Source organism: Rhinatrema bivittatum, chromosome 4 (assembly GCF_901001135.1).
Source record: "Rhinatrema bivittatum chromosome 4, aRhiBiv1.1, whole genome shotgun sequence".
NCBI lineage: Eukaryota > Metazoa > Chordata > Amphibia > Gymnophiona > Rhinatrematidae > Rhinatrema > Rhinatrema bivittatum.
The window spans coordinates 426504171-426531018 of record NC_042618.1 but is presented as its reverse complement, the minus strand read 5'-3'; the positions used below and the strand labels follow the sequence as shown (position 1 = coordinate 426531018).

Here is a 26848-nt window from a genome sequence, read left to right as displayed (position 1 = left end):
AAAGGAATTGAGCTACCTAAGAATTTATACGAATGGTGCTTTGCCTTGGGGGGGGGCGTGTTAAAAGTTATATTCCTGGTTTTGGGAGCCAAACTGAAAGCAGAAAATAGTCAAGTGGAGCCTTGAAACCTGGCAGAACCAAACCCCTTTAACTGGAGAACAAATGTGTGGTAAATTAAGTTACTAATATGAGTTTAGAGATTGTGTACCTACTGACTAGAAGCTGGAACTCTGCAAAAGCTTGCTTTAATTGGTTCCAAGAGATTCCTTTTCTAAACTTTTCTAGTTGCCTTTGAAAAAATCTTTAATTAAAAATTCTAATATAAGGGTAATCATTGCAAAGTTTCATAGACTGTTTTGACAAGGGAATACTGTCTTTAACTGTCCTGCACCACACATAAATAGAGATGATATCACAGGAAAAGGTTATGTGATCTATGTCCATCTGCTGGGAGGGGAAGATAAACCCCAATCTTGTAGCAGGATTAAAGAAAAGGAAATTATCAGGTAAGTATAAATTTTTCCTTAATTATAACTAAGGCTTCCTATTTTAGGTTTTAACCAATAAACCCCCATTAAAACACTCTTGATGCAACCCCCCCCCCAAAAAAAAAAAGTGTTTATTAAACACCAGAAAAAGACCACTTCTTCCTAGTGCCCTCTCATTCTTCCTTTGCTTAGCCTGGATCTTCCACTTTTTTTTTTTTGTGCCTTTTCCATGCTAACGATGCCTTAACTGCACAAATGTATATATCTGATTCAGCCTGGAAAAGATACCCGACAATAGTATCTGTGCCATATAAACACCAGTTTTTAGTACTCTAAGGACCTCTAATTTGCCAGAAAATAAACATCTAAATTTACAAATTATAAACACCTAAAATCAGAAGCCCTAATTCTAACCAGTTAATGAGGTACACTAATCACTCCATTGGTGTCTTTTTTGCACTCCTAAACTCCAGTCTTTAGTACTGGAACACTGTCTCATTTATTAAGCAGATAGATATGACTATATTCAGTGACAGCGTAAAGAGAACCACTGTGTGTTCCAGTGCTTTAGTGAGTAATCTTTGTTGTGAAAGTGTGTGGAAGGTGTATAATACTCCCTATTTTAAGGTGACTCTTTCCTTAAGTGCAAAGTGTATCTTTCTTCCTTAATGCAATGGCAGGAATACACTCTATGCCCTTGCAAAACAGAGTAAGGCCTTGGGAGCATATAAGTTGGCGCGCCATGCGTATGAGAAGCTGCAGGGTCTTCGGATCCCAGCCCGGTTCCAGAAGTCAATTGAGCTTGGAAGTCTCACCATCCGATCCAAACCATTTCATGACAATGAGGTAATTTTTTAGTTTATTGTTTTTTGTTTTAGATTTTCATCAGTAGAATTTTGTGTGATGATAAAATTGTTTCAATGTAGCCCAACCCAAGAAAGGTTTCTGTGCTATAGGAATGCATGAGAGAAAACCCTTAGCAAAAATGGACTATTGCATGCCAAAGTAAATATGACTGCCTCCAAACCAGGTATGGTCTCATAATCCAGTGCTTAGAATGTTACTTTTTATATATTTCATCATCTTCTAATAAACAAAGGAGACAATCATTTCTCAAAAGAAACTGCTGTCAAATAAACTGGAAATTCCTGCCACTTAGAAATATATTTTCATATAGGAGGAAATTTTCAAAGAATTATGTGGGAGCAGCGCATGTAAAATTAGCATATATGCTTGTAAGTAGCATGTATGCGCATATTTGCTATTTTATAACCGTTAAGAGTATGCATGTACTTGCAGAGTTTTTGAGAGAGAGATCTGGGTGAACTGGTGGGGGGTCAGAGTGAAGTGCTGGAATATCTAGTTGAATTGGTGAAGGTCTGGGTGAACTGGTGGTGGTACTGGTGAACGGAATGCAAGCATGCACATGATTTTCAGAAGCAGAATACATGCATACTTTATAAAATATCTGTCTCCATGTTTATTTCTGGGGTATTACACTTGTAGTTACAATTATGTGCAGAAAATATATGGGTAGAGAAAGTATGTGTTTTTTATGCATTACAAATTTATGTACAAACTGAAACATGCGCATGTACTTTTTTTTTTTTTTTTTTGACTTTTATATACCGACATTCATGTGGAAAATTACTTTTGGGGAAGAAATATGCTTTTTGGGGAAGAAATATGCTTCCGCCACACAATTTATAAAATACTAGTATAAATCTTTACGAACACATTTACACATGTATTTGGCGCCTTGCGCACACTTTGAAAGTTTGGCTTATAGTGCTTCAGCATAACCAACCTGAAATTCAGTAGCATTGAAATGCTTCATTAAAGGTATGTAGTGCTATTATATGACAGAAACTTTTGATTCCATCTCTGGCTGCCCTTTAACTTCTTATTGGAGTCTACACTCGCTGACAGAAAGAGATTTAAGGGCAGTAGTCTGAGGGGGTGTAAAAAGGGAGGAAATAGCCAGGGGAACTTCAAAATATTCGGGCCGATGCAGTCTGGTTAGCCCCCGTTTGGCCACGTGTTTTTGACGCGCTTTTTTTACCCCTTTTACAGTAAGGGGTAATAGCACGTGGAAAACGCGCTGCCAAACCCCCCGAAACTAATAGCATGCATCACATGCAAATGCAAGGTGATGAGCCTATTAGTTAGTCCCGCGCAATCCAGAAAGTAAAATGTGCAGCCAGGCCGCACATTTTACTCTCAGAAATTAACTCCTGCCAAAGGCAGGAGTTAATTTCAGCCAGCACCGGGAAAGTGTACAGAAAAGCAGAAAAAATTGCTTTTCTGTACATTCTCCGACTTAATATCATAGCAATATTAAGTCGGAGGCCCAAAAAAAAAAAACAAACCGTAAAAAAATAATCAGCCCGCAGCTCGCAGGTTGGAAGATGGACGCTCAATTTTGCCGGCGTCCATTTTCTGAACCCATGGCTGTCAGCGAGTTCGACAACCGACGCCAGTTAAATTAAGCGTCGGCTGTCAAACCCGCTGACAGCCGCCGTTTCTGCCAATAAGGAGGCGCTAGGGATGCACTAGTGTCCCTAGCGCCTCCTTATTACTGCGGGCCCTCATTTGAATACTAAATCGCATGCCCAGGAGAGTGGCCTGGGCGCGCGTCGGGAGAGTGGGCGCTCGCCTCGGCGCGCTGGCTGTCCCGCGCATTTGACTGTATCGGCCCGATTGTTAATTAAAATCTTGCTCTGTCAAATCAGTGTAATTCCTTGTGCCTTAGTTCTAATCTCATCTCTGCCACTTCACGCATATCCAGCATAGCTCTCTGCTTCAACGGCAGGGGAGAAGAAAAACTGATACTTCACGCATTTCCAGCATAGCTCTCTGCTTCAACGGCAGGGGAGAAGAAAAACAACCAATAAGGGCTGAATAACATAGTCTGGGTAAAACAAATAAGCATGGGTGTAGCTTGCTTATTGCGGCGGTTACTACCCCTACTACCCCTAACTAATCAAGCTTGATATTTCACTTGGATGCAGCTACATCACTGCTCTCTGCATTAATGGTGGGGGTGGAAGGGAAATGGAATCAAAGAGCTAAGAGAAACAGATAAGAATGAGAGAGAAATGTGTAGGGCTTGCTGGGCAGATTGGTCTTCTTCTGCCGTCATTTCTATGTTTCTATGTTTCTATAATCCTGGAAAAGTCACTTTCTCTTCCTATGCTTCTGTTCACCTATCTGTAATTCTTTAGTTGTCAATTCTTCCCTCTCCCCTTTAGAATCTATCATATAAATCTGGCACCAATAGTGGTGTATGTGAGAGAGAGGAAACACATGTTTGTGTGTGTGTGTGAGAGAGGGAGAGGGAGCATGTGTATGTGTTTGAGAGTGTATGTGTATGGGTATATGTGTGAAGGAGAGTGTATGCAAGCACGTATGTATATATGTAGGGGTCCCCAACCACCGGTCCGCAGACCAGGACTGGGCCGTTGGGGGTTTTTTGCTGGTCCGCGGCATCGCCGCAGACCAGCACTAAACACTGACAGTGTGCTGTGCTGTGCTCTGCGGCGGCTCAGAGCATACTTTGTGGGGTGGATGCTGCTGAGTAGTGAACTACTGCTGTGCTGTGTGCCGGATACACATAGCAAGAAGATCAGCAGGGCCATGGTGGAGCTCACGTCACCATGGCCCGAAGAAAAAGGTCGCGTCTATACGTGCAGGTGCTCCCCCTCTTTCCTACCCGCTCAGCCCCGGAAGAAAAATGTTGCCAGAGCCGCGAGGGCAGGAAGGAGGAGGAGCATCAGCCGCATGCAGAAGAGGAGTAGCGCGACCCGAGAAGACCAGGGCCGCTGCAGAGCCCATCCTGTGGCGACCCGTAAAGAAGAGGCCCAGAGGTGAGAGAGAGGCTGAGGGCCTGTAGGGTGTGTATGTGTGCGTGTATGAGATGAGTTGAGAGATTGTGTCTGAGAGTGAATTGAGAGACTGTGTATGGGAGTGAAGACCTGAATGTTTGTAAAGAAAGCATGTGAGAGCCTCTTTGTGTGTGAGAGAGGTCATGTGACAGTGAGAGCCTGTGCTTGAGCAAGACAGCATGTGGGAAGGAGAGAGAGCCTGTGTGTGTGAGAGTCAGACAGCATGAGAGACTGTGTATGAATGATTGTATGAGAGAGAGCATGTGAGAGTGAGATCGTCTGTGTGTGTGTTTGTGTGTGAGAGAGAGAGAGAGAGAGAAGCATGTGAGAATGAGAATCTGACTGTATGTTTGAGGGAAGAAGACAGATGGAGAGAAAAGAAATAGAAAAAAAAACAATATAAAAAAGCCTGTGACCAACCGATTAGAAAACTAAGATCAGACAGCAAATGTAAAAAAAATAAATTACTTTTTACTGATTGACTCATGTAATCTTTGGGAATGTGCAAGAGTAGCACTTTCTCTATGCGGATTTCACAATGTACGAGATCAGCATGGAGGAACAGGAAGCCCACGGGGCCTGCACAGAGGAGGCAGCAGAATGGGCTTCAGTGCCAGTAGCAGCAATCAGCACCTCCCCAATAGCCACAGGACAGCAGTGACAGTGGCAGCAGAAGAATGAGAGAGGCTCTGAGGTTGCTGGCAAAAGAAAGAGAGGGGGTCTCTGCCTTTAGTGTGTGCATGTGTATGAATGGGAGTTTACCTGGGAGTGTATGTGTGTGAATGCATGGGTGCCTGCCTGAGGGTGTTTCTGTGTATGAGAATGAATGGGTGTCTTCTTGGGGTTTACTCACAGCCAGGGGAGGTCATGAGAGGGAAGGCTTCAGGTGGAGGAGAGAGGTGTGAAGTTTGGAAAACAAAGGAAACAAGTCCGGTGCTCCCACTCATTCTGAATCTATGGTGAGTTGAGTCACATTTACATTATAAATGTCAAAATTAAATGATAAGCATGCATTAAAATCCAACCCCCTCCATAAACCCGCCCCCATATGACCAAAGCCCCACCCCTACCCCGCCCTGCCAGGCCATGGAAAAATGGTCTTGCTTGAAGCCGGTCCCTGGTGCAAAAAAGGTTGGGAACCACTGTATATATGTATGAGCATGTGAAAAGGAGTACGTTTGTGTGTGAGATAGGAGCAACTGAGAGAGGAAGCATAAGTGTGGGAGTGAGAGAGATAACGTTTTTGAGGGCCCTCCCCACCACTCAACATATTTATTTATTTGTATTTGTGTACTGTCGTTCTGTAGACAATCACGGCGGTTCACAGCAAAAACAGTACATCAAAACAGTAATTACAATAGCAATAATTACAAAATGTATAAATATCAAAATAGCTAATAAATTTCATTATGTTCAAACGCTTTTTTATTGAGTACAAAAGGGATAAGTGTCAACAATGGTGGCACAAGGTCAATACAAAAGTTGAACAAACAAGCAGAGACAGATAAACCAACATCTTGTAAAGAAAAAGGAGCACTCATTTTTTCATCTTACATCACCATAACCCCTTTCCTCTACCAATCTCCCTCCCCTTCCAAGTGAATACCCCCTCCCCCCCCCCCCCCCCCCTGTGACCTATTAGTGCATATAACTCCAATCTGGTGAGACATCAAGTAGCGCATTAATCTCATCATTCATAGTCATTAATTATTGATTATTAAACTCCTGGATCTGTGCGGTAGTGCAAGAATATAGGCTTCCCATGTATTCAAAAACCTCCAATGCTGCAGGTAGGAAGATTTAGCCATCTCCTTGTCCATCTGGAGCATACCGCTCCAGATGGACAAGGAGATGCCCAGTAAGCAGGAGGATCAGAGGTTCGCCACTGGAGAAGTATAACCTTTTCCCCCATACACAAAGCTTTTCGTATCAGCACCTGTTGCCCCTTACCTTTCACCAGCAAAGCTGGGAAAAGACCAAACGGCAACAACCGTGGGGTCGGTTTCAAAGAAACATTTAATAGACGGGATAAATAATGAAAAATTTGCTCCCAATACTTCTTAACCAGAGGACATCCCCAAAATATGTGCAACAAGGTACCAACCTCCTTCCCACATTTCCCACAGAGATCTGATGCCGATATTTTATAATGAGCTGCTATCTTGGGGGAGACATGAGCACGCCACAATAATTTAAATTGTAATTCCCTAAAATACACATTGGGGGTTATGCCTGAGAGAGTGCGAAAACTCATTTTAATTTGTTCTGGAGTTACCAGATTCTCAGCCTCTGTGTTCCAACGTGTCACTAATAGGGTAAATACACCCTCATGACCATGGCTAGTTAGGTTTTTATAATAGTGGGCCAAGGAAGGACTCTGCTCCTTCTCTACCACAAAAAATTCTTCCAAGGTCAAGAAATTTTGGGGATGCTTTGATGGCGCTGTTAGCGAGGCTATATAATGTTGCAGTTGCAGATAGGGAAATACCTGTGCCCCCAGTAAGTTATATTGGGCAGCCAGAGTGGGAAAAGGTAGCAAGTGGCCTTCGCCATCTAAAACATGATCTAGATATATTATGCCCCTAGTGGTCCAAGTGTGGAAACTAGCAGTGTGGGAGCCTGGGAGAAAATCTGAGTTTCCCCTAATGGGGAGAAAGTAGGCACATTGGCCTGGAATAGACAGTGCTTTTGTGGCAAGCTTCCAGGCCTTCTGAATCGGAAATAGGAAGGATTTTAAAAGAGGAGACAGTGACAATTTCGACCCCTCTGCCTGTAAGGTAAACTGTAGTTCCAGGGTCCCCATTAAAGTTCGCTCAGCCTGAATGCTGACGTAAGAGGACTGTACCAATAGCCAATCCCGAACAATGCGTAAATTACCGGCCAGGTTATATAATTTCAAATCGGGCACATTTAACCCACCCTGGCCCCATCGTGCCTGGAGCTGGCGGAGCGGTATTCGGGCCTTCTTACCTTGCCAGAGAAAGGTGCGCAGAGCCCCCTCCAGGCGTCCCAGATCTCTCTGTTGGACCACTAAGGGCAAATTTTGAAATAGGTACAACCATTTAAGAAGAAGAATCATCTTATATAGATTTACCCGACTGTTGCGACTGTCGCTGGCCGATGTGTCCACTCCGTCCGGCTTACCGCATTGGCGACTCCCTCCGGGGTTGATGGAAGGCTGGCTGCCCCGGCGTCTTTCGGCAGTCCTTGTCCGATGTCCCCGGACCGGCCCGACATTGTAATCCGCCATGTTGACCTGATGCCTAGGAGCGTGCACGCGGCGTGGCCCCGCCTCAAGTACCAGAAGTGGCGTGAACCTCAGGGACGTCTCCCTGAGATGACATCATTCGCTTCAGATATTTAAAGGTCTCTGAAATGCTAACAACTCGAGTTAGCAAGGAATGACAATGGACTCGCTACGTCTTTCCAAGCTACTCTGCCTGCTCGGACTTACCAGGGATACCCGCTCCTTGGGAGCCTTGCTCTCTCATTTACTTTATAGGTTGCAGTCTGGAACCGGTACTCACTCCTCGAGGGCCCTTATTCCCAGTCTTCTTTGAAATTCACTTCTACCTGAAAGTCATCGCTGCCTACTACATCTGTGAGTTACCATCGCTCTCTCTGAGCTTTCTCTGGAACCAGGTACTCGTTCCTCGAGGGCCTACTTCATTCCAGCTCCTGGGCTTCTATGAGACATTGTTTGAGTGTTACCATCAGGTTCTGTCCATGAACTCTGCATACCCTGCCTACTCACTATATTTCAGTTTCTCTACAGCTCAGCCTCCAGGGATCACTGTTCCAGCATCTGAGGGACTGCAGCCCAGCCGGGCATTCCAACTCACTACTGCCACCTCTGGTGGTTCAGTATACTGTCTAATAAAAGAACTAGTGTGTGTCTGTCTCCTAACTCTGAGCCTGACCAGTGGTCCCTCTCAGGATCTTCCCCTGGGGTCCTGGTCATCTGCCACTGGCCCAAGGATCCACCCACAACTCTCCTAAATAATAACACCGAGCCATTAATGTCAAGGGAAGAGACCTCCATGTCTCTAGGCGAGTCACCGAGGACCTAAGAAGGGGAAGCACATTCACCTCATAAAGCTTTGTAAGTTGGGAGGGTATATATATGCCCAGGTATCTAAACTTGGAGTCCGCCCAGGCTAGAGGAAATGCCCACCCCCCACCCCCAGGATTCTCGTAAGGATTCAGGGAAGGCCATTGCCTCGGATTTCCCTGTGTTTAGCTTAAATCCCGAAAAAACCCCAAATTCCTGAAAAAGTTGCAAGAGGGCGTCCAAAGAGTGCCGAGGGTTAGTCAAAAAAACTAAAATATCGTCTGCAAAAGTGGCATATTTAAAGGTTTCCGCACTGAATCCGTACTCCCCGTATTGTTTAGCGCTTCTTTGCTACCACTAGAAGAATGAGGCTCCAACTGCAGAAGAAACAAAGCGGGGATAAAGGGGCATCCCTGTCTAGTGCCCGACGGATGGGAAAAGGTTCAGATTGAGATGTATTAGCGACAATAATGGCCAGGGGAGCTTGATATAATAGCTTAATCGCATTATAAAAGATTCCCGTTATCCCATGCATTGTAAAATATAAAATAGGTAATCCCACTCTCTACCCGGTCAACGCTTTTTCAGCGTCCCAAGCTGACCGTTAAATATGGTTCTCCCACTTGCTGGCAAAGAGCCATAGCCACCAATATCTTCCTGATGTTTGCTAGCTCATAGTGTTTCCATACAAATCCTATCTGGCTAGGTTAGATTAGGGAGGGCATTAACACCGCCAGCCTGTCCGCCATAATTTTAGCCAAGAATTTGTTATCACCATTGAGAAGAGAAATCGGACGGTATGACTCCGGGAGTAGGGGATCCTTTCCGGGCTTAGGTATCAAAGTGATATGTGCAGTATTCATTTGAGTCGGGAAGGAGCTGGAATCTATTAACAAGTTAAAGGTACGTGTTATTAGCCCTGCAACAGAGTCCACCAAAGTCTTATAAAATTCGGCGGTATAACCGTTGGGGCCAGGGGTCTTGTAGCGTTTGGCCTGTTTTATGGTCTGTCGACCCTCATCTTCTGTGACCGGGCCGTCCAGCCACATCTGCTGCTCCCGGGTTAGGTGAGGGAGGTTTAAGCATGCACAGAATTGTTCACAGGCCTGCAAATTCATATTCCCCGCTGAATACAAGCGTGAGAAAAAAGCTCTAAACAAAGATAATATGGTGGGAGTGTCATGCGCTATTCTACCCTCAGGAGTGTTCAAGGCCAGGATCTTCCGAGGTGTCCTATTGGATCTAATCAAGTTCGCCAGCATTCTACCTGATTTATTACTGAATTGGAAATGTTTAAATATGCTTTTCTTAGCAAGCTGATGTATCAACGTATTGGTTTGTAAAGTGAAGTAGCGCTCTCTATTAGTGCTTGTGTGTGTTTGTTGAAGGGCACCCCTGGCACGCCGTAACTGGGAACTGAGGGTCAGTAGTTGCTTGTCCAGCATTTTCCATCTGCGCACCGTGTAAGAAATAATCTCCCCCCGGATGACCGCCTTAGCAGTGTACCAAAACAAGACTGGATTACACTGGGGAACACAATTTTTGTTGAGTTATATCTGACACTTGTTTTTGACTAACTTTTGACATCAGAATCCAAAAATGACCTCAGTTTTTCTCTATCACGTCAACTTTTTAAGATACAGGATACCCTCCTTTTGTCCCAAAAATCATACAAAATGTACATACAAAGGAAATAAAAGAAAAAATTACCTAAATATACTGTTTATTTAGAGTTATTTTATTCATACAAAGGCTATATATTGTTACTGTAAGTCAAATTGTGTACAAGTAGTAAAGTTCTGCTACCAAACATACAGGCCGATACAGTAAGGGCACGTAAGAAAACGTGCGGCAGTGCCGGGCGCCCGCTCGTTTGCCGCGCGCACAGTCCGGATCACATACCGCTCGATACAGTATTTAAATGGCATGCAAATGCAAGCTGCATCCAAAGCGTGTCCAAGAAGCGTCCATGAAGCGCAATCCGTTTTACTGTATAGGCGCTATACAGCGCCTATACAGTATCCTGGGTGCGCTGGAACCTGTCATTTCAAATGTCATTTCAAATGACGTTTGAAATGACAGGTACCAGGAAGTGGATGGTTCTGCTACAGACCCCGCTGCCTTGAGCGCCCGGCACCAGCCAGCCCCAGCAGCCGGCGATCGGAGGCAGGGAGCGCAACAAAGCACCCTCCTTCGGACGGGCAAGAGAGACGAAATTTCACAGTCCCAAACCAAACCAACCCAATCCAAGCCCCAGCAGAGAGAGACGAAATTTCACAGTCCCAAACCAACCCAATCCAATCCAAGCCCCAGCAGAGAGAGACGAAATTTCACAGTCCCGGGCAAACTTTCCCCCAGCCCCCGCTCACCTGCCCTGGCCGCGGCCACGCAAGCCTCCAGCAGCAGCAGTAGAAGGGCGTCGAGAGAGAGTGGCTTCAGCAGCTCGGGGCGGATCGGGCGCTTCCCATGCGAGGCGGCTTCCAGCAGCCCCGCCAGCGAAGGTGAATACGTGCATGCCTATACGTCCAATATGGGCGCTCAAGGCAGCAGGCGCATGAACGCACGCGTGACCTGAGCGCCTGGCTGGATATCGGAGGTCACGGCGTGCGCGTATTCACCTTCGCCGGCGGGGCTGCTGGAAACCGCCTCGCATGGGAAGCGCCTGATCCGCTGAAGCCGCTCTCTCTCGCCGCCCTTCTACTGCTGCTGCTGCTGGGGGCTTGCGTGGCCGTGGCCAGGGCAGGTGAGCGGGGGCTGGGGGAAAGTTTGCCCGGGACTGTGAAATTTCGTCTCTCTCTGCTGGGGCTTGGATTGGGTTGGTTTGGTTTGGTTTGGGACTGTGAAATTTCATCTCTCTGCTGGGGCTTGGATTGGGTTGGTTTGGTCTGGGACTGTGAAATTTCGTGTGAAATTTCATAATTTACCGCCTACCCTGACCCTGGCGTTAGTGTGGTTTCACACTAACGCCAGGGTCAGGGTAGGCGGTAAATTAGCAGGTAAAAGACGCAGCAAGATAGGTTAAAAAGGAGATAGTCAGGGCGCACGTTACTGTATGGGAGGGAATAGCTAATCGGATCATTTACATACATATATGTGCCGCGGGCGGAAAGGGATACGTGTCGAGTAAAAGAAGCGGTAAGGATCGGTAAAAACAGATAGTGAATCGCGGGTTAGACTTACGCGGCCAAATTGTGAGTACACAGCGGGTTAGAAACGGGGTAACTGCGGCTGCGCTTTACTGTATCGGCCTGAATCATATTAAGGTAAATATTTATGCTTATAGCTTTTCCAGCAGTGTTCAATCTGTGGACAATCTCACCTGATGCTCAACAATAGTCAGCCATCATATGTACATCCCATCTACCCTGATACCATGCCTCTATGACCTTCAGATCTTGGTGGAATCATTCACCTTGCTCATCACTGACTGCACCAAGGTTTTTCGGGAAGTCAGTAAGATGGCTATGCAGAAAATGCACCTTGATGCTCATGTTGCAACGAAGCATTTTGAAGCTCTCCAAGAATTTCTGGACAATTTCGGTGTAATTCTGTGCTCGTGTATTTCCAAGAAAGTTCTTGACAAGGTTTTTGAATGACAACCAAGCATTCGTTTGGAGTTACAACAATTCTGGCACTTACCGCAAACTGCGAAAAAGTTATCGCACTTTGCGGTAATACCTATGTGAAGCACTAAGATAGCGCACTTTGCGATAAACAGCCTATTTCCATAAAACACGCTCCTTTTCCTAGCGCATGCGATATTTAGTGCATTTTGATAAATCCAGGCCTAAGATAGGCTGTAGAGAAAAAACTTGACGTGATAGAAGAAAACTAACTGCAGTTTTGAAATCAGCATGCCTATTTAAGTCTAAAACAGCTGAAAAATTGAACTCAACAGGAATTATGTTAAAAATTGTTCCCCAGTGTTATCTAGATGTTCTTGATTGGTCTGCAGGTATGCATCCCACATAGCACGCAAGTATTCTTGAAACTGAGGATCTTCATGCAGGTAATAGGGATAGCGCCAAACCCGGCTTTGCACAAATGCGGAGGTCCAATTCATCTCAATCCAGATAGGGGCGTGATATGAAACAATCACCTCCTCAATATCCGCAGCGCTGACCTTAGAAAAAATACATGTGCTGACCAGAATATAATCTAGTCTGGACTGAGATGTTGAGCCCACGAAACGTGCATGAAATCCTTAGCAGTGGGGTGTAGTATGCGCCAAGCATCCACTAGGTGTAGCAAGTGCTCCAAAAAGTGAATACCCCGCCCCAAACTATGATGGGTGCCTGACCTATCCAGATGAGGATCCCGTATACTGTTAAAGTCCCCTCCGATAATTATATCCTGAACCATATAGGGGGCGATTTGACCATACAAATTTTGAAAAAAATCTAGGCGTGGATTATTGGGAGCATATACATTACAAAGAATGACCGGAAGCTGATAGAGTTTAGCGACCAAAATAATATAACGTCCTAGTGGATCTTTTATTTTTTTTTGAATCTGGAGTGGGAGACGTCCGTGTACCAAGATTGCTACTCCTGCTGACCGTGTGGTTGCAGAGGCAAAATGAACGGCCCCCACCCATGTCTTTCACAGCTTCTGGTGCTCTAAGTCATTGAGATGTGTTTCTTGCAAAAAGGCTATGTCGGCTGACTGTTTTTTAAGTACCGACAGGATCGTAGTTCGTTTAATAGGCGAGTTAATACCGCACACATTCCAGGAAAAAAATCGCAGTTCACTATTAGCCGTCATAGTTTAACCCCAGGTTTTAGCATTGCCAATTGGAAACCACAAAGCACTGAGTGGAGACCCTCCCAGCCACGGCCCCCACTCCAGATATATAGTAGCACTTGATGAGATGCAATGTTCAATAGAAAGACTAGTACCATGATATCTTAGACGATGAACCCTAACAACCCTCCCCCAACACCTCTAATATTACCAAATCCCCACACATCCAAAAAGAACTCAAGGAGATCAATGTAGAGCAATCCGGCTGCCCCCCGCTCCCCATCCCCCCCACCCACCATCGACATTCAATAAGGTACATATGTGTTTCAAAGGAGCAACATGTCAGGGCCGACCTAGAGCCAGCAATCTAGTACAAGCCCAAGGGGGTCCTATCTTGATCATTAAGTCCCGATGCCAATGTGACCATTATGTCCCAAACCATGAGCATGGGGTCATGAAGAACAACTTCACCATATATGCAAGATTCAATGAACATAACTGATAAGGCAAAGGTCCTCAGTATATTGGCTCCTTAAGAAGATAGTAAAGTAATGGAACGATGAAAACTCCAGGCTTATGCGCCGAGCTGATTGAAAGGAATAGAAAAGGAACTAACTGCCCTCCAACTAACTGCTGGGCATCCTCCAGGCACAATAGCTTGTTTCCAAAAGCTGGTGGCCCCTATCATGGAGCATCAGCAGTAGATGACCGAAGGGCCTCTCTATCAGAGAGGTAGCCGTATGCTGACTCAGGGTCCACGAACCATTGTGTCCCTTCACTTCAGTTTACCCGGATCCGCGCTGGGTAAACTAAAGCGGCTTTTTCCCCCAAAGCATATAATTTTGCACAAAAAGGGCGCCATGGCTTTATGCTGCTGTGCTACGCTCGTGGAAAAAATCCTGGAAAACCAGGACATTCTGATTTTCATAATGCAACGGTTGCCCAACCGCACTGCTGTAAGTATTCCCACTTTATGCACATAATTCAGTATCTTGGCTATGACAACTCTAGGTCGAGCATCCGCCGCGCGTTTCTGGCCCAGGCGGTGGGTCCTCTCAATTCGTAGTGGCGATTGGGGCAGCTCTTGGGCTTTTGTCAGCCACCCCTCCAGGAATCCTGGCAGCTCTCTGTCTCCAAGTGATTCGGGCAACCCCATAAAACGAAGGTTGCCCGAAGGACCTGTTTTCCAGGACCTCAAGCTGCTCTGACTACTTAGCCAAGGAAGATTTCAACGAGGCTATGTCGAGCAGCATCGCTTGGTGGCCATCTTGTAAATCTGAGATGTGCTGCTCTGCGTCGGTAAACCGCATTTCAAATGCGGAGAGATAGGCTGAAAGCTCCGTTAGTTTGGAGGAGATTATAAGGAACTCTGCGCAGATTAATTAATTGTGGCGAGCTTCTGTTTGTAAAGGCTCGGGTGCCCGCTCACCTTCGTCGGTGCATTGATCAGCAGGTTGGGCCTTGTCTCTCTCTTTGTCCCTGTTTTTTTGCATGCAGGATGCCATCTCGCCACACCGGGGGGCTCCAGCAATGTCCCCGATTCGAATGGGAGAGAAAAAAAATTTGCTTGGTGCCTTAATTAGTGGCGGATGGGGTTAGATGCAGAAGAGGGGCTCCGGGAGAGGAGAGTCGCATCTGCTCCCGTCACTGCATCACATGATCTCTTTTCGCTAATAAATTTAATTATATATGAAACAGTGAGCTTCCAGCTTTAAGTCCCTGTACTTCTGTTTCGCCTTCCTTCCACTAGCCATTTATATTGTGCCAGCGTATGCAAGAACAAATAACCATGTTTTTAAATCTTTCTTAAATGGTCCTATATCTTTCTGGACACGTAATTCGACTGGCATCAAGTTCCATAATTTCGGCCCGGCAATTGAGATCGCTCTTTCTCTCACCTCACTTAAATGTGCAGATTGTAATGATGGTATTTGTAATAATCCCTTGTTGACCAATCTTAGATTTCATTGTGGTATATAGAAATGCAGCATTGCACTTAACCAATGTAACCGGAAACTAGTGTAATGATTTCAGAATTGGTGTAATATGGTCATACTTATTATTACCTGTTAGAAATCTTGTAGTGCCATTTTGCAGCAACTGCAGAGCCCTTGGCAATCCAAGTAACAATCAATTACAATAGTCAAATTCAGTGAATATCAAGGTTTGTAAAACAATCCTAAAATTATCATATTTCAGTAGTGGCTTCAGTCGTCTCAGTATATTTAGCTTATTATAACCATTTTTTATTTTGTTTGAAATATGCCTCTTCAGTGTCAAACTGCTTTCTACTATTCCAAGGTTAAGTGCCTGTGTCCCAGGACAAGCAGGATGCTAGTCCTCACATATGGGTGACGTCACTGACTGAGCCCTATTGCGGGAAAACTTTCTGTAAAAATTTCTAGAAACTTTTGACTGGCACGCTGAGCCCACTGAGCATGGCCAGCATGCCATGATATTCTCTGCCACAGGGGTCTCTCTTCAGTGTTTGTTTTTCCGCGCTGCTGTAAGCATCACGGAGATAGGAGTTCTGTGAGTTTCCGCATAGATTTGCTGACTGAAAAGTCATTGATTTTCAAAATATTTTTCTCCCACAAGGGATCTCTCTCTCATTTCCACCGGACGGTGAGAAATTAGTCTCGTTTTTACTTCAGTAAAAACTCTCTCTCTCTCTCAAAATTTTTTCTCCCTCTTTTCATCGACGGCTGTTGGTGAAAAGATGGCTTCAGGATTTAAGAAATGTCCGATATGTAATCGGACTGTGTCCATAACAAACCCACACCTTGAGTGTGTTCTCTGTTTAGGGGACAAACACGATGTCTCTTCATGCACTCAGTGTGCAGAAATGACTCCCAAAGGAAGAAAACGTAGGCAGGAGAAAATGGAACACCTTTTTCACCTTCAGCTTCTTCCTTCTCCTTCGACATCGACGAAATTGTCCCCAGCGGGAGTTTCCAAAAACGTTTTGCTGAAAAAGCGTCGTCTAGAGGGATCGGGAGATCAAGTATCGCCATCGACTTTGACAACGTCGATAAGGTCGGTAATCGAACATAGGCCTAAACACACCAACGTCAGCGTTAACCCCCTCCCCGGGAGAACTGACCGCAAAACGGCAAAAAGATCAGGAAACTCCACTATCTCCGTCAGGGCCTACAACATTGATCGAACCTACGCAGACATCACTAGAGGTATCCTCAATTCCCACACTGCCACCGCATACAGCTACTCCATCTACCCCAGCTGTATCGCAGGAATTGTTCATTTTTATAAGACAAGCGGTGATCCAGGCCCTAAAAGAACAGGTTCTGGCGACCGCGGTGATTCTGCCAATGCCAGTGATGTCACCGATGCCGGTTCTTGAACCAATGCCGAAATCGATGTCAATGGCGGTGACCTCGTTAGCACCGGTCACCATACTGTTACCGATGACCCTGTCGATGCCGGCACCAATGCCGATGTTCACGATTGCACCGATGCCGGGGACTAAATCCATAACATCTACGATGACTTCGAAGCGACCACCGAAGACAACACCTCAATTTTCGGTCCCGAAGCCGTCACCATCAGTGCCACTTCCCCCTGGGGATCCAGGACACCCAGACTCGGCACTGTATCAGATCTTAATGAAAAAATATCAGGATCTGATTGATTCTCTTCCCTCTAATCCACTGGAAGAGCATATGGAAGACTCACCTATTGAAGATCCATTACCAGGACCTTCAGGAGTTCCTCCACCACCTAAAACTTCAACAACTTCACCACAAGTCCATGAGTATGATACTTGGAGTGACACACAATCAAATACCTCATCTGAAGATTTTATGTCGGATCCATCTCCACCAGATCCACGAAAGACATCTCCCCCAGAAGATTTTTCCTTCACAACTTTTGTCCAGGAAATGGCTGACACCATACCATTTAAATTAGTCACAGAGCAGGATACCAGACAGCAAACTTTGGAGGTACTTCAATTTGTAGACCCTCCAAAACAAGTGGTAGCTATACCAGTGCATGATGTTCTCCTAGATTTGCAACATCGTATTTGGGAACATCCCTGCTCAGTTCCAGCTGTCAACAAACGAATGGACAGTACATATTTAGTGCAGTCTGCTCCTGGATACCAAAAGTCACAGCTCCCTCACCAATCAGTAGAGGTGGAGTCTGCACAGAAAAAATCCAAAAGAATTAGGCCACATTCCTCAAATCCCCCAGGTAAAGACCACAGGTTTCTGGATTCCCTGGGCCAGAAAATCTACCAAGGGGCCATGTTAAATTTGAGAATCTCATCATACCAACTTTACATGACCCAATATCAAAGGGATTTGTGGAAACAAATGCAAGAGTTTATTCCATCTCTTCCATCTCAATATCAAGAGTCAGCTCAAGCCATCATCCATAAGGGACTAGAGGCAGGCAAACATGAGGTCCGAGCTGCCTATGACGGATTTGAGACAGCCTCCAGGGTGGCTGTATCGGGAATCAGTGCCAGGAGATGGGCATGGCTTAAGGCCTTGGACCTCAGGCCTGAGGTCCAAGATAAATTAGTAGATCTGCCATGCTTGGGTGATAACCTTTTTTGATCCAAAGTCCAGGATGCCGTTGCTCAATTAAAAGAACATACTGAAACGCTGAGACAACTTTCCTTGATTCCACAGGATCCCCCTACGCACTCTGGGCTTAGGCTTCAACGGAAAGAAACTAGAAGACCTTTTTATAGACAAAGGCGGTTCTACCCTCCTACATCTAGGACCAGGCCTTCTAGAACACAACAAAGGCCTCAGCCCAGACAACCTAGGGCAGCTAGGCCTCAACCTACGCCACAGACAGGACCTGCTGCTGGCTTTTGAAGTCATTTCCAGAGAACACAGCCACCTCTACAATCCTCAGCCAGAACTTCCGGTAGGAAGCCGAGTATCCTGCTTTTACAACAATTGGATTCCAATAACAATGGACCAATGGGTACTTGCAATCATATCTCGAGGATATCAACTCAATTTCCTCTCAATTCCAACAGATTCTCCTCCGAGACCTCTCTCTCTCTCAGCGAAAATCACATACTCCAATTGCAAGTAGAATTATCCACCCTTCTGAAAGCCAGGGCTGTAGAGCCAGTGCCCCAGACTCAGCAGGGCAGAGGATTCTATTCCCGGTATTTCCTCATTCCAAAGAAAACCGGAGGCCTACGTCCCATCCTAGACCTCAGAAATCTCAACAAATTTCTAAAGAAAGAAAAGTTCAGGATGGTTTCTCTAGGCACCATGCTTCCACTTCTTCAAACAGGAGACTGGCTTTGTTCTCTGGATCTTCAAGATGCTTACGCTCACATTCCAATATTCCCTCCTCATCGCAAGTATCTGCGCTTCATGGTGGGCCATCACATTTCCAATACAGAATACTACCATTCGGTCTTGCCTCTGCTCCCAGAGTATTCACCAAATGTCTGGCAGTAATAGCAGCACACTTGCACAAGGAAAGTGTCCATGTATTTCCCTATTTAGACGACTGGCTCATCAGAAGTCAATCTCAGCAAGGAGCTCTGGCTTCTCTCAGTCGAACAATTGCTCTACTTCATTCCATGAGTTTTCTCATCAATTATCAAAAGTCCCATCTTACTCCATCTCACCTGCTTCAATTCATAGGAGCAGAATTGAACACCATCCTCTCAGAGGCCTTTCTACCACAGGATCGAGCAGAAACACTTTCCCTACTGGCAAACTCGATTCACTCAAAGAAACAGGCAACAGCCCATCAGTTTCTAACCTTACTAGGCCACATGGCCTTCACAGTTCATGTTACTCCTATGGCACGACTCGCCATGAGAGTGACACAATGGACTCTAAGATCACAATGGATCCAAGCCATTCAGTCACTGTCCTCTCCAATTCAAGTCACCCACCAGCTACGTTCATCTCTACTGTGGTGGGTGAACAAGGACAATTTGCGCAAGGGCCTACCCTTCCAACAACCAATCCCACAGATAACATTAACTACAGATGCATCCACCTTGGGTTGGGGAGCTTACATAAACAATCTCCAGACCCAAGGTACTTGGACAAAACTCGAAGCAACATTTCAAATCAATTTTCTGGAACTTCGAGCTATACGTTATGCTCTCTATGCATTCAAGGACTGCTTCTCACACAAGACTGTACTCTTCCAAACTGACAACACAGTTGCCATGTGGTACATCAACAAACAGGGAGGTACGGGCTTGTATCTCCTTTGTCAAGAAGCTGCACAGATTTGGGGCTTGGTCTTGAACCACTCAATAGAAACATAGAAACATAGAAATGACGGCAGAAGAAGACCAAACGGCCCATCCAGTCTGCCCAGCAAGCTTCACACATTTTTTCTCTTAGCTCTTTGGTTCTATTTCCCTTCCACCCCCACCATTAATGTAGAGAACAGTGATGGAGCTGCCTCCAAGTGAAATATCAAGCTTGATTAGTTAGGGGTAGTAGGGGAAGTAACCGCCGCAATAAGCAAGCTACACCCATGCTTATTTGTTTTACCCAGACTATGTTATTCAGCCCTTATTGGTTGTTTTTCCTTCTCCCCTGCCGTTGAAGCAGGGAGCTATGCTGGATATGCGTGTAGTATCAGTTTTTCTTCTCCCCTGCCATTGAAGCAGAGAGCTACGCTGGATATGCGTGAAGAATCAGTTTTTCTTCTCCCCTGCCGTTGAAGCAGAGAGCTATGCTGGATATGCGTGAAGTATCAGTTTTTCTTCTCCCCTGCCGTTAAAGCAGAGAGCTATGCTGGAAATGCATTGAAAGTGAAGTATCAGGCTTATTTGGTTTGGGGTAGTAACCGCCGTAACAAGCCAGCTACTCCCCGCTTTGTGAGTGCGAATCCTTTTTTCTTCTCCCCTGCCGTTGAAGCAGAGAGCTATGCTGGATATGCGTAAAGTATCAGGTTTTTTCTTCTCCCCTGCCGTTGAAGCAGAGAGCTATGCTGGATATGCGTGAAATATCAGTTTTTCTTCTCCCCTGCCGTTGAAGCAGAGAGCTATGCTGGATATGCGTGAAGTATCAGTTTTTCTTCTCCCCTGCCGTTGAAGCAGGGAGCTATGCTGGATATGCGTGAAGTATCAGTTTTTCTTCTCCCCTGCCGTTGAAGCAGAGCGCTATGCTGGATATGCGTGAAGTATCAGTGTTTCTTCTCCCCTGCCGTTGAAGCAGAGAGCTATGCTGGATATGGGTTGAAAGTGAAGTATCAGGCTTATTTGGTTTGGGGTAGTAACCGCCGTAACAAGCCAGCTACTCCCCGCTTTGTGAGTGCGAATCCTTTTTTCCACATTTCCTCTTGCTTTTGTAGCTTCGAGCGATGTTGGAGTCACAGTAACCATGTGTATGTTTATTGAATAAGGGTATTATCTCCAGGCAGTAGCCGTCATTCTGGCGAGCCACCCACTCTTTATTGACGGCCTCTTGATTTTATGGATCCACAGTGTTTATCCCACGCCCCTTTGAAGTCCTTCACAGTTCTGGTCTTCACCACTTCCTCCGGAAGGGCATTCCAGGCATCCACCACCCTCTCCGTGAAGAAATACTTCCTGACATTGGTTCTGAATCTTCCTCCCTGGAGCTTCAAATCGTGACCCCTGGTTCTGCTGATTTTTTTTCCTACGGAAAAGGTTTGTCGTTGTCTTTGGATCATTAAAACCTTTCAAGTATCTGAAAGTCTGTATCATATCACCTCTGCTCCTCCTTTCCTCCAGGGTGTACATATTTAGATTCTTCAATCTCTCCTCATAAGTCATTTGATGAAGACCTTCCACCTTTTTGGTCGCCCTTCTCTGGACCGCCTCCATCTTTTCTCTATCTCTTCGGAGATACGGTCTCCAGAACTGAACACAATACTCCAGGTGAGGTCTCACCAAGGACCTGTACAAGGGGATAATCACTTCCCTTTTCTTACTAGATATTCCTCTCTCTATGCAGCCCAGCATTCTTCTGGCTTTAGCTATCGCCTTGTCACATTGTTTCGCCGACTTCAGATCATTAGACACCATCACCCCAAGGTCTCTCTCCTGCTCCGTGCACATCAGCCTTTCTCCCCCCATCGAATACAGTTCATTCGGATTTCCACTCCCCATATGCATGACTCTGCACTTCTTGGTATTGAATGTCAGCTGCCATATCTTCGACCACTCTTCCATCTTCTTTAAATCCCGTCTCATTCTCTCCACTCCTTCCGGCATGTCCACTCTGTTGCAGATCTTAGTGTCATCCGCAAAAAGACATACCTTACCTTCTATCCCTTCCGCAATGTCGCTCACAAAGATATTGAAAAGGACCGGTCCCAACACCGATCCCTGCGGTACACCGCTTAAAACCGCTCTCTCTTCAGAGAGAGTTCCATTTACCATCACACAGTTTGCAATCCAGGCCACCACCTCGGCACTCACTCCTAAGCTTCTCATTTTATTCACCAGTCTCCTGTGCGGGACAGTGTCAAAAGCTTTGCTGAAGTCCAAGTAGATGACATCGAGTGCTCTTCCTTGATCCAATTCCTTGGTTACCCAGTCAAAAAAGTCAATCAGATTTGTCTGACAGGATCTTCCAATGGTGAATCCATGCTGCCTCTGGTCCAGCAATTCTCCCGACTGTAGATAGTTCACTATTCTCTCTTTCAACAGTGACTCCATTACTTTTCCCACCACCGAAGTGAGGCTAACCGGTCTGTAGTTACCAGCCTCTTCTCTGTTCCCACTCTTGTGAAGCGGGACCACCACCGCTCTCCTCCAATCATTCGGCACCACTCCCGTTTCTAGGGATCTATTGAACAGGTCACACAGCGGACCCGCCAGCACATCTCTGAGCTCCCTCAGTATTCTGGGATGAACTTCATCAGGCCCCATGGCTTTGTCCACTTTCAGTTTCACCAGCTCTTCCCATACATTTTCTACTGTAAATGGAGTTACATCTACTCCATTCCCCTCCAGTTTCTTGTTAACTAGTGACGGTCCTTCTCCAGGGTCCTCTTTAGTGAACACAGAACTGAAGTATTCATTTAATATTTCTGCCATTTCTTCGTCTCTCTCCACACATTGATCCTTTCCACCTTTCAATTTCACACTGTGAATGCCTGCCACTTATCTGGCAGGCATTCACAGTATAGTGGCGGATCGACTCAGACGTCAGTTCCAACCACACAAATGGTCCCTGGATCCCTCAGTAGCGACCAGGATATTTCAACGTTGGGGACAACCAACGATAGACCTCTTTGCAACACATCTGAATCACAAAGTGGACGAATTCTGTTCTCTACACAAACAGAAGAACCAGCCAGCCAAGGACGCATTTGCTCGCCCTTGGAATTCAGGCCTTCTATACACATATCCTCCGATACCGCTCATAACCAAAACTCTAGTGAAGCTACAACAGGACAAGGGATCCATGATACTCATAGCCCCATATTGGCCTTGACAAGTGTGGTTTCCCACACTTCTAGACCTCTCGATCAGGGATCCCATTCGCCTGGGTGTAGCTCCCACTCTCAAAACTCAGGATCAGGGTCAGTTGCGCCATCCCAACCTTCAATCCCTATCCCTGACAGCATGGATGTTGAAAGCTTGATTTTACAACCACTCAATCTTTCAACTAATGTATCTCAAGTGCTTGTAGCTTCACGTAAACCTTCAACACGAAAAAACTATTCTTCAAAATGGAAAAGGTTTATTTTGTGGTGCAGGCAACACAGTATTGATCCTTTCACCTGCCCCACAACTTCTCTACTAGACTACTTATACCATCTTTCAGACTCTGGTCTCCAGACTTCATCTGTCAGAGTCCATCTAAGTGCAATCTCAGCTTACCATAACAAGATAGGAGATGCACCAATATCCACACAACCTCTCGTAAGCAGATTTTTGAGAGGTCTAACTCATCTTAAACCACCAATTCGGCCACCAATCACAGAATGGGACCTGAATCTGGTCTTAACAAGACTCATGCGTTCTCCTTTTGAACCCATGAATTCCTGTGATCTCAAATTTCTCACATGGAAGACTATCTTCCTTATAGCCATTACATCGGCTAGAAGGGTTAGTGAGTTACAAGCACTTGTCACGTACTTAACCTATACAAAATTCCTACATGACAGAGTGGTTCTCCGTACACATCCAAAATTCCTACCTAAGGTAGTTACAGAATTCCACTTGAACCAATCCATAGTTTTACCCACATTCTTTCCAAGACCTCATTCTCACCAAGGAGAACGGGCCTTACATACCTTGGACTGTAAGCATGCGCTAGCATTTTACTTAGACCGCACTGCAGTCCACAGGAAATCCACTCAACTCTTTGTATCTTTTGATCCAAACAAACCGGGTAAAGCAGTGGGTAAACATAATCCCGGAGGGCAGTATGCTAGGCATAACTTAAAGAATTTAAAGTCAAATAGCTTACTTCAAAGGGAGGAGTGATCAAAACATTTATCAATTTAAACTTCAGTTCTTTTTTTGCAATGATCATTAAGCCACTGTCTCTACATGCTGTTCTCGGGATTGACATAAGATTATAATGCTGCTGATTAATCTGATTAACCAAAACTTTATATGACTCTTTCAGCTAGTAATACAGCAGATTGACAGCTTATATTCTTTATTTATTTATTTTATTTAAGGCTTTTTCATACCGGTATTCGTGGAAACATCATACTGGTTTAATTCAAACTGAAAGGAGGAAAATACATCGAACAGGGGCAGGGGAGGGGCTAAAGAGAACAAGGGAGGAAAATGGGAGGAAACTGACAAACAAGAATTCAGACTGTGTATCATTGATTATGTGTATCTTTTTTGTAATTGTGCATTTTCTAACAATATAGATATTAACATATAAGATATGAAAAAACAATATTGATTTAATGAAATACTGATAATGTGTTTTTTTTTTCAATTCTTTATTTTCAAGTTTTTCAAAACTCATTACCAGGAAAACTCCTTACAGAAAAATCAATGTCAAAAAGAAACAAAGAACTATCAGATTATACATATTTCACCATATACATTACTGACATTTAAATTATAAGAAAATACAATTAAAGCAATTAGGAGGCTGAAGGAGCAAAATAATTATCAAAGAAAATAATTCCAGTAGTACAATTGGTTCGCCATGGTGTCCGCATCATTTTTATTTCTTTCACACCAATCCTGATGGAGCTTCAATAGGGATTTTCTCAGCTAGGAATGTTTTCATTTGATCAGGTTCAAGAAATATATAATTCGTATTTTGATACCTGATGCAAGCTTTGCAGGGATATTTCAAAGTAAATCTGGCCCCTATTTTAAGGGCCTCAGGCCGCATCAAGAGGAACTCTTTCCTGCGTGTCTGTGTAGACTTAATCACATCTGGAAAAATCCAGATAGGAAACCCATAAAAGGGAACTTGAAATACTGATAATGTTTTTATCACTTTTTTGCCTCTTCAACTTATGTTGAAATCCATATCTTCCTCGATTAATAATAATTTGTATCTTGTCACTCTGACCTTCCCGTTTGATTAATTTACTCACAGTTGATGATCAGTTTTCAACATGCTTTTAGTCCCACTTCAGTGCGCGATTGCATTAATATCCCGTGTCTCGAGATGACATCAGAGGGGGGCAGATTATTCAATCCTAGCAGGGTTAATATGGCAGTTGTTCCAGGGCAAGAACTACTTCAAGATTTGCCTCTGGTGGTAACGTGAGTCAGGCTGGTCAGAAGGCAAGATTTTATTTATCCACAACATTCTCAGGGTGACTGGAAATCAAACGTTGACAGATATGGAGAACAGGGGATTTGTTTATCTTTATTAATTTTAAATATTTATTTATTTATTTATTTATTTAAAAACTTTTCTATACCGTTGCTAAGTTATATACCATCGCAACGGTTTACAAATAGGCACATAGACTAAGGTAAGTAAATGTAGGATATCGTACATTCTAACAGGTGCCAATAAAGTTCGGTTACAATTTCATAAATAAAATCATTATTTGAGTAATGTTGGTCAAGTCCAGGTATATTATTGAGTTACTATCTCTTTGAGATATTCCTTCTTAAATGTAGGATTGAGTAAATTCATTCTCATCTGCATTACTCTATACTTTCATTCTCTACCCTCCACACTCTTTAGTGAAGGCTTTTTTAAAATGCCATGTTTTTAAATTTTTCTTAAAAGTTTTGAGATTATTCTGTAATCTGAGTTCAGGGGGCATCGTGTTCCATAGTATGGGCCCAGCCAATGATAAAGCCCTTTCTCTCACTTGGGTTAATTTTGCTGACTTTACTGAAGGGATTGTTAGTAGTGCTTTGTTTGCTGAGCGGAGGTATTTTTGTGGAACGTGTACTCGTAAGGCTGTGTTTAGCCAGTCTGCTTCTTTATCATATATTAGTTTGTGTATGGTGCATAAGGCCTTGTATTTTATCCTGTATTCGATAGGTAACCAATGTAAGTCTGCTAGAGTTTCGGTTATATGGTCCCTCCTCTTTTTTCCCATCAGTATTCTGGCTGCAATATTTTTAAGTATCTGGAGTGGTCTTATCGATGTGCTTGGGAGTCCTAGTATTGGATGTTATTTCATGTATCTGCTCTTTTGACATATTTTATTGACTTTTAGGAACTTTTTAAAAAGTTTTATTTGAGTTTGTAATTATTGGGAGGTCAATATTCAGACATAGCCAGCTAAGTAAGTTAGTTGGATATGATTTATCTGGCTAACTTACACTGCATATTCAGTAGCACGAATATGCTGCAGAATATCCTTGTGTTTGCTGCTGTGGAGCAGGTCTCCACTTATCCAGTTAACTTAACCGGATAAGTCTTACTAATCTGGCTAGGTTGCAACTGCTGAACATAGCCGGATATTCATGGCTGCCTTTTAGCAGGCTAAGTCCTACTTAGCTGGCTAAGTAGTTTTTGAATGTCGACCTCCCCATGTTTTCTTTACGTCAGCTGTTTTGAAATTGGTAATTTTTATTAGTATGGTTTTGCTGTTATGATTGGTGTTTTATATTTCTTGATTTTATTGTTTGATGTTTTTTGAGGAATGTTTGTTTCTGCTTTTCCATTCTTGCACTGCAAACAGATTCTGGATTGTTGAGGTTTCAAGTTCAGTTTTAGTCCGCACGTTTCTGTTTATAGTTTTTGGCCTCTTTAATTATTTGGTGTGGCTCTGTCTGAGTTCTGTATGTATGACCAAAGTGAGGTATTCTGCTAGTGTGCAGTTTCTGTGTAGAGATCTGTAGAACCCTGATTTGTTCTGTTTTCATAATAGGTGTATTGAAATTTTAGGACCTGGTGTAATATTTGCAGTGCTACTTTTTCATAGGTAGGATTGTTATTGTTTGAGAGCTAGCAGTTAGTGCTGATTTGGTATGGGAGGTTTACTTTTTTATAATTGTTTACTCAGAGATTTATGAGGGTCAAGACCATACCCAACACACATTACAATAGGCCTAATATCCTATGAGTTTTTTTGCAGGGTTTTATGGTTGATACCACAGCAGTGCATGTAAATATAATATACATGTTGTAAGTGATATTTTTATCTTAGAAGACCATACTCTGAAATTCTTTTTCATGTAAAATATGTTATAAATGCATAATTTTTAATTTTGTGTGTATATGAAGTGGGTAGATAACATAAGATATGCCATACTGGGCCAGACCAAGGGTCCATCAAGCCCAGTATC

General features: G+C 44.3%; 1 protein-coding gene across 3 annotated transcripts in view; it reads left to right on the top strand.

Moving 5' to 3' along the window:
• IFT122 (intraflagellar transport 122) overlaps window positions 1-26848 on the top strand; it is a 335375-nt gene that overhangs the window by 266034 nt on the left and 42493 nt on the right. For 2 of the 3 annotated variants that reach the window (XM_029601417.1, XM_029601416.1), the window contains exon 24: window positions 1170-1335. The exons of the other annotated variant lie outside the window; for it this stretch is intronic. In XM_029601417.1, the coding sequence (XP_029457277.1) occupies window positions 1170-1335 (166 nt within the window). The remainder of the gene's footprint in view (window positions 1-1169; window positions 1336-26848) is intronic. 3 annotated transcript variants of the gene reach the window in all.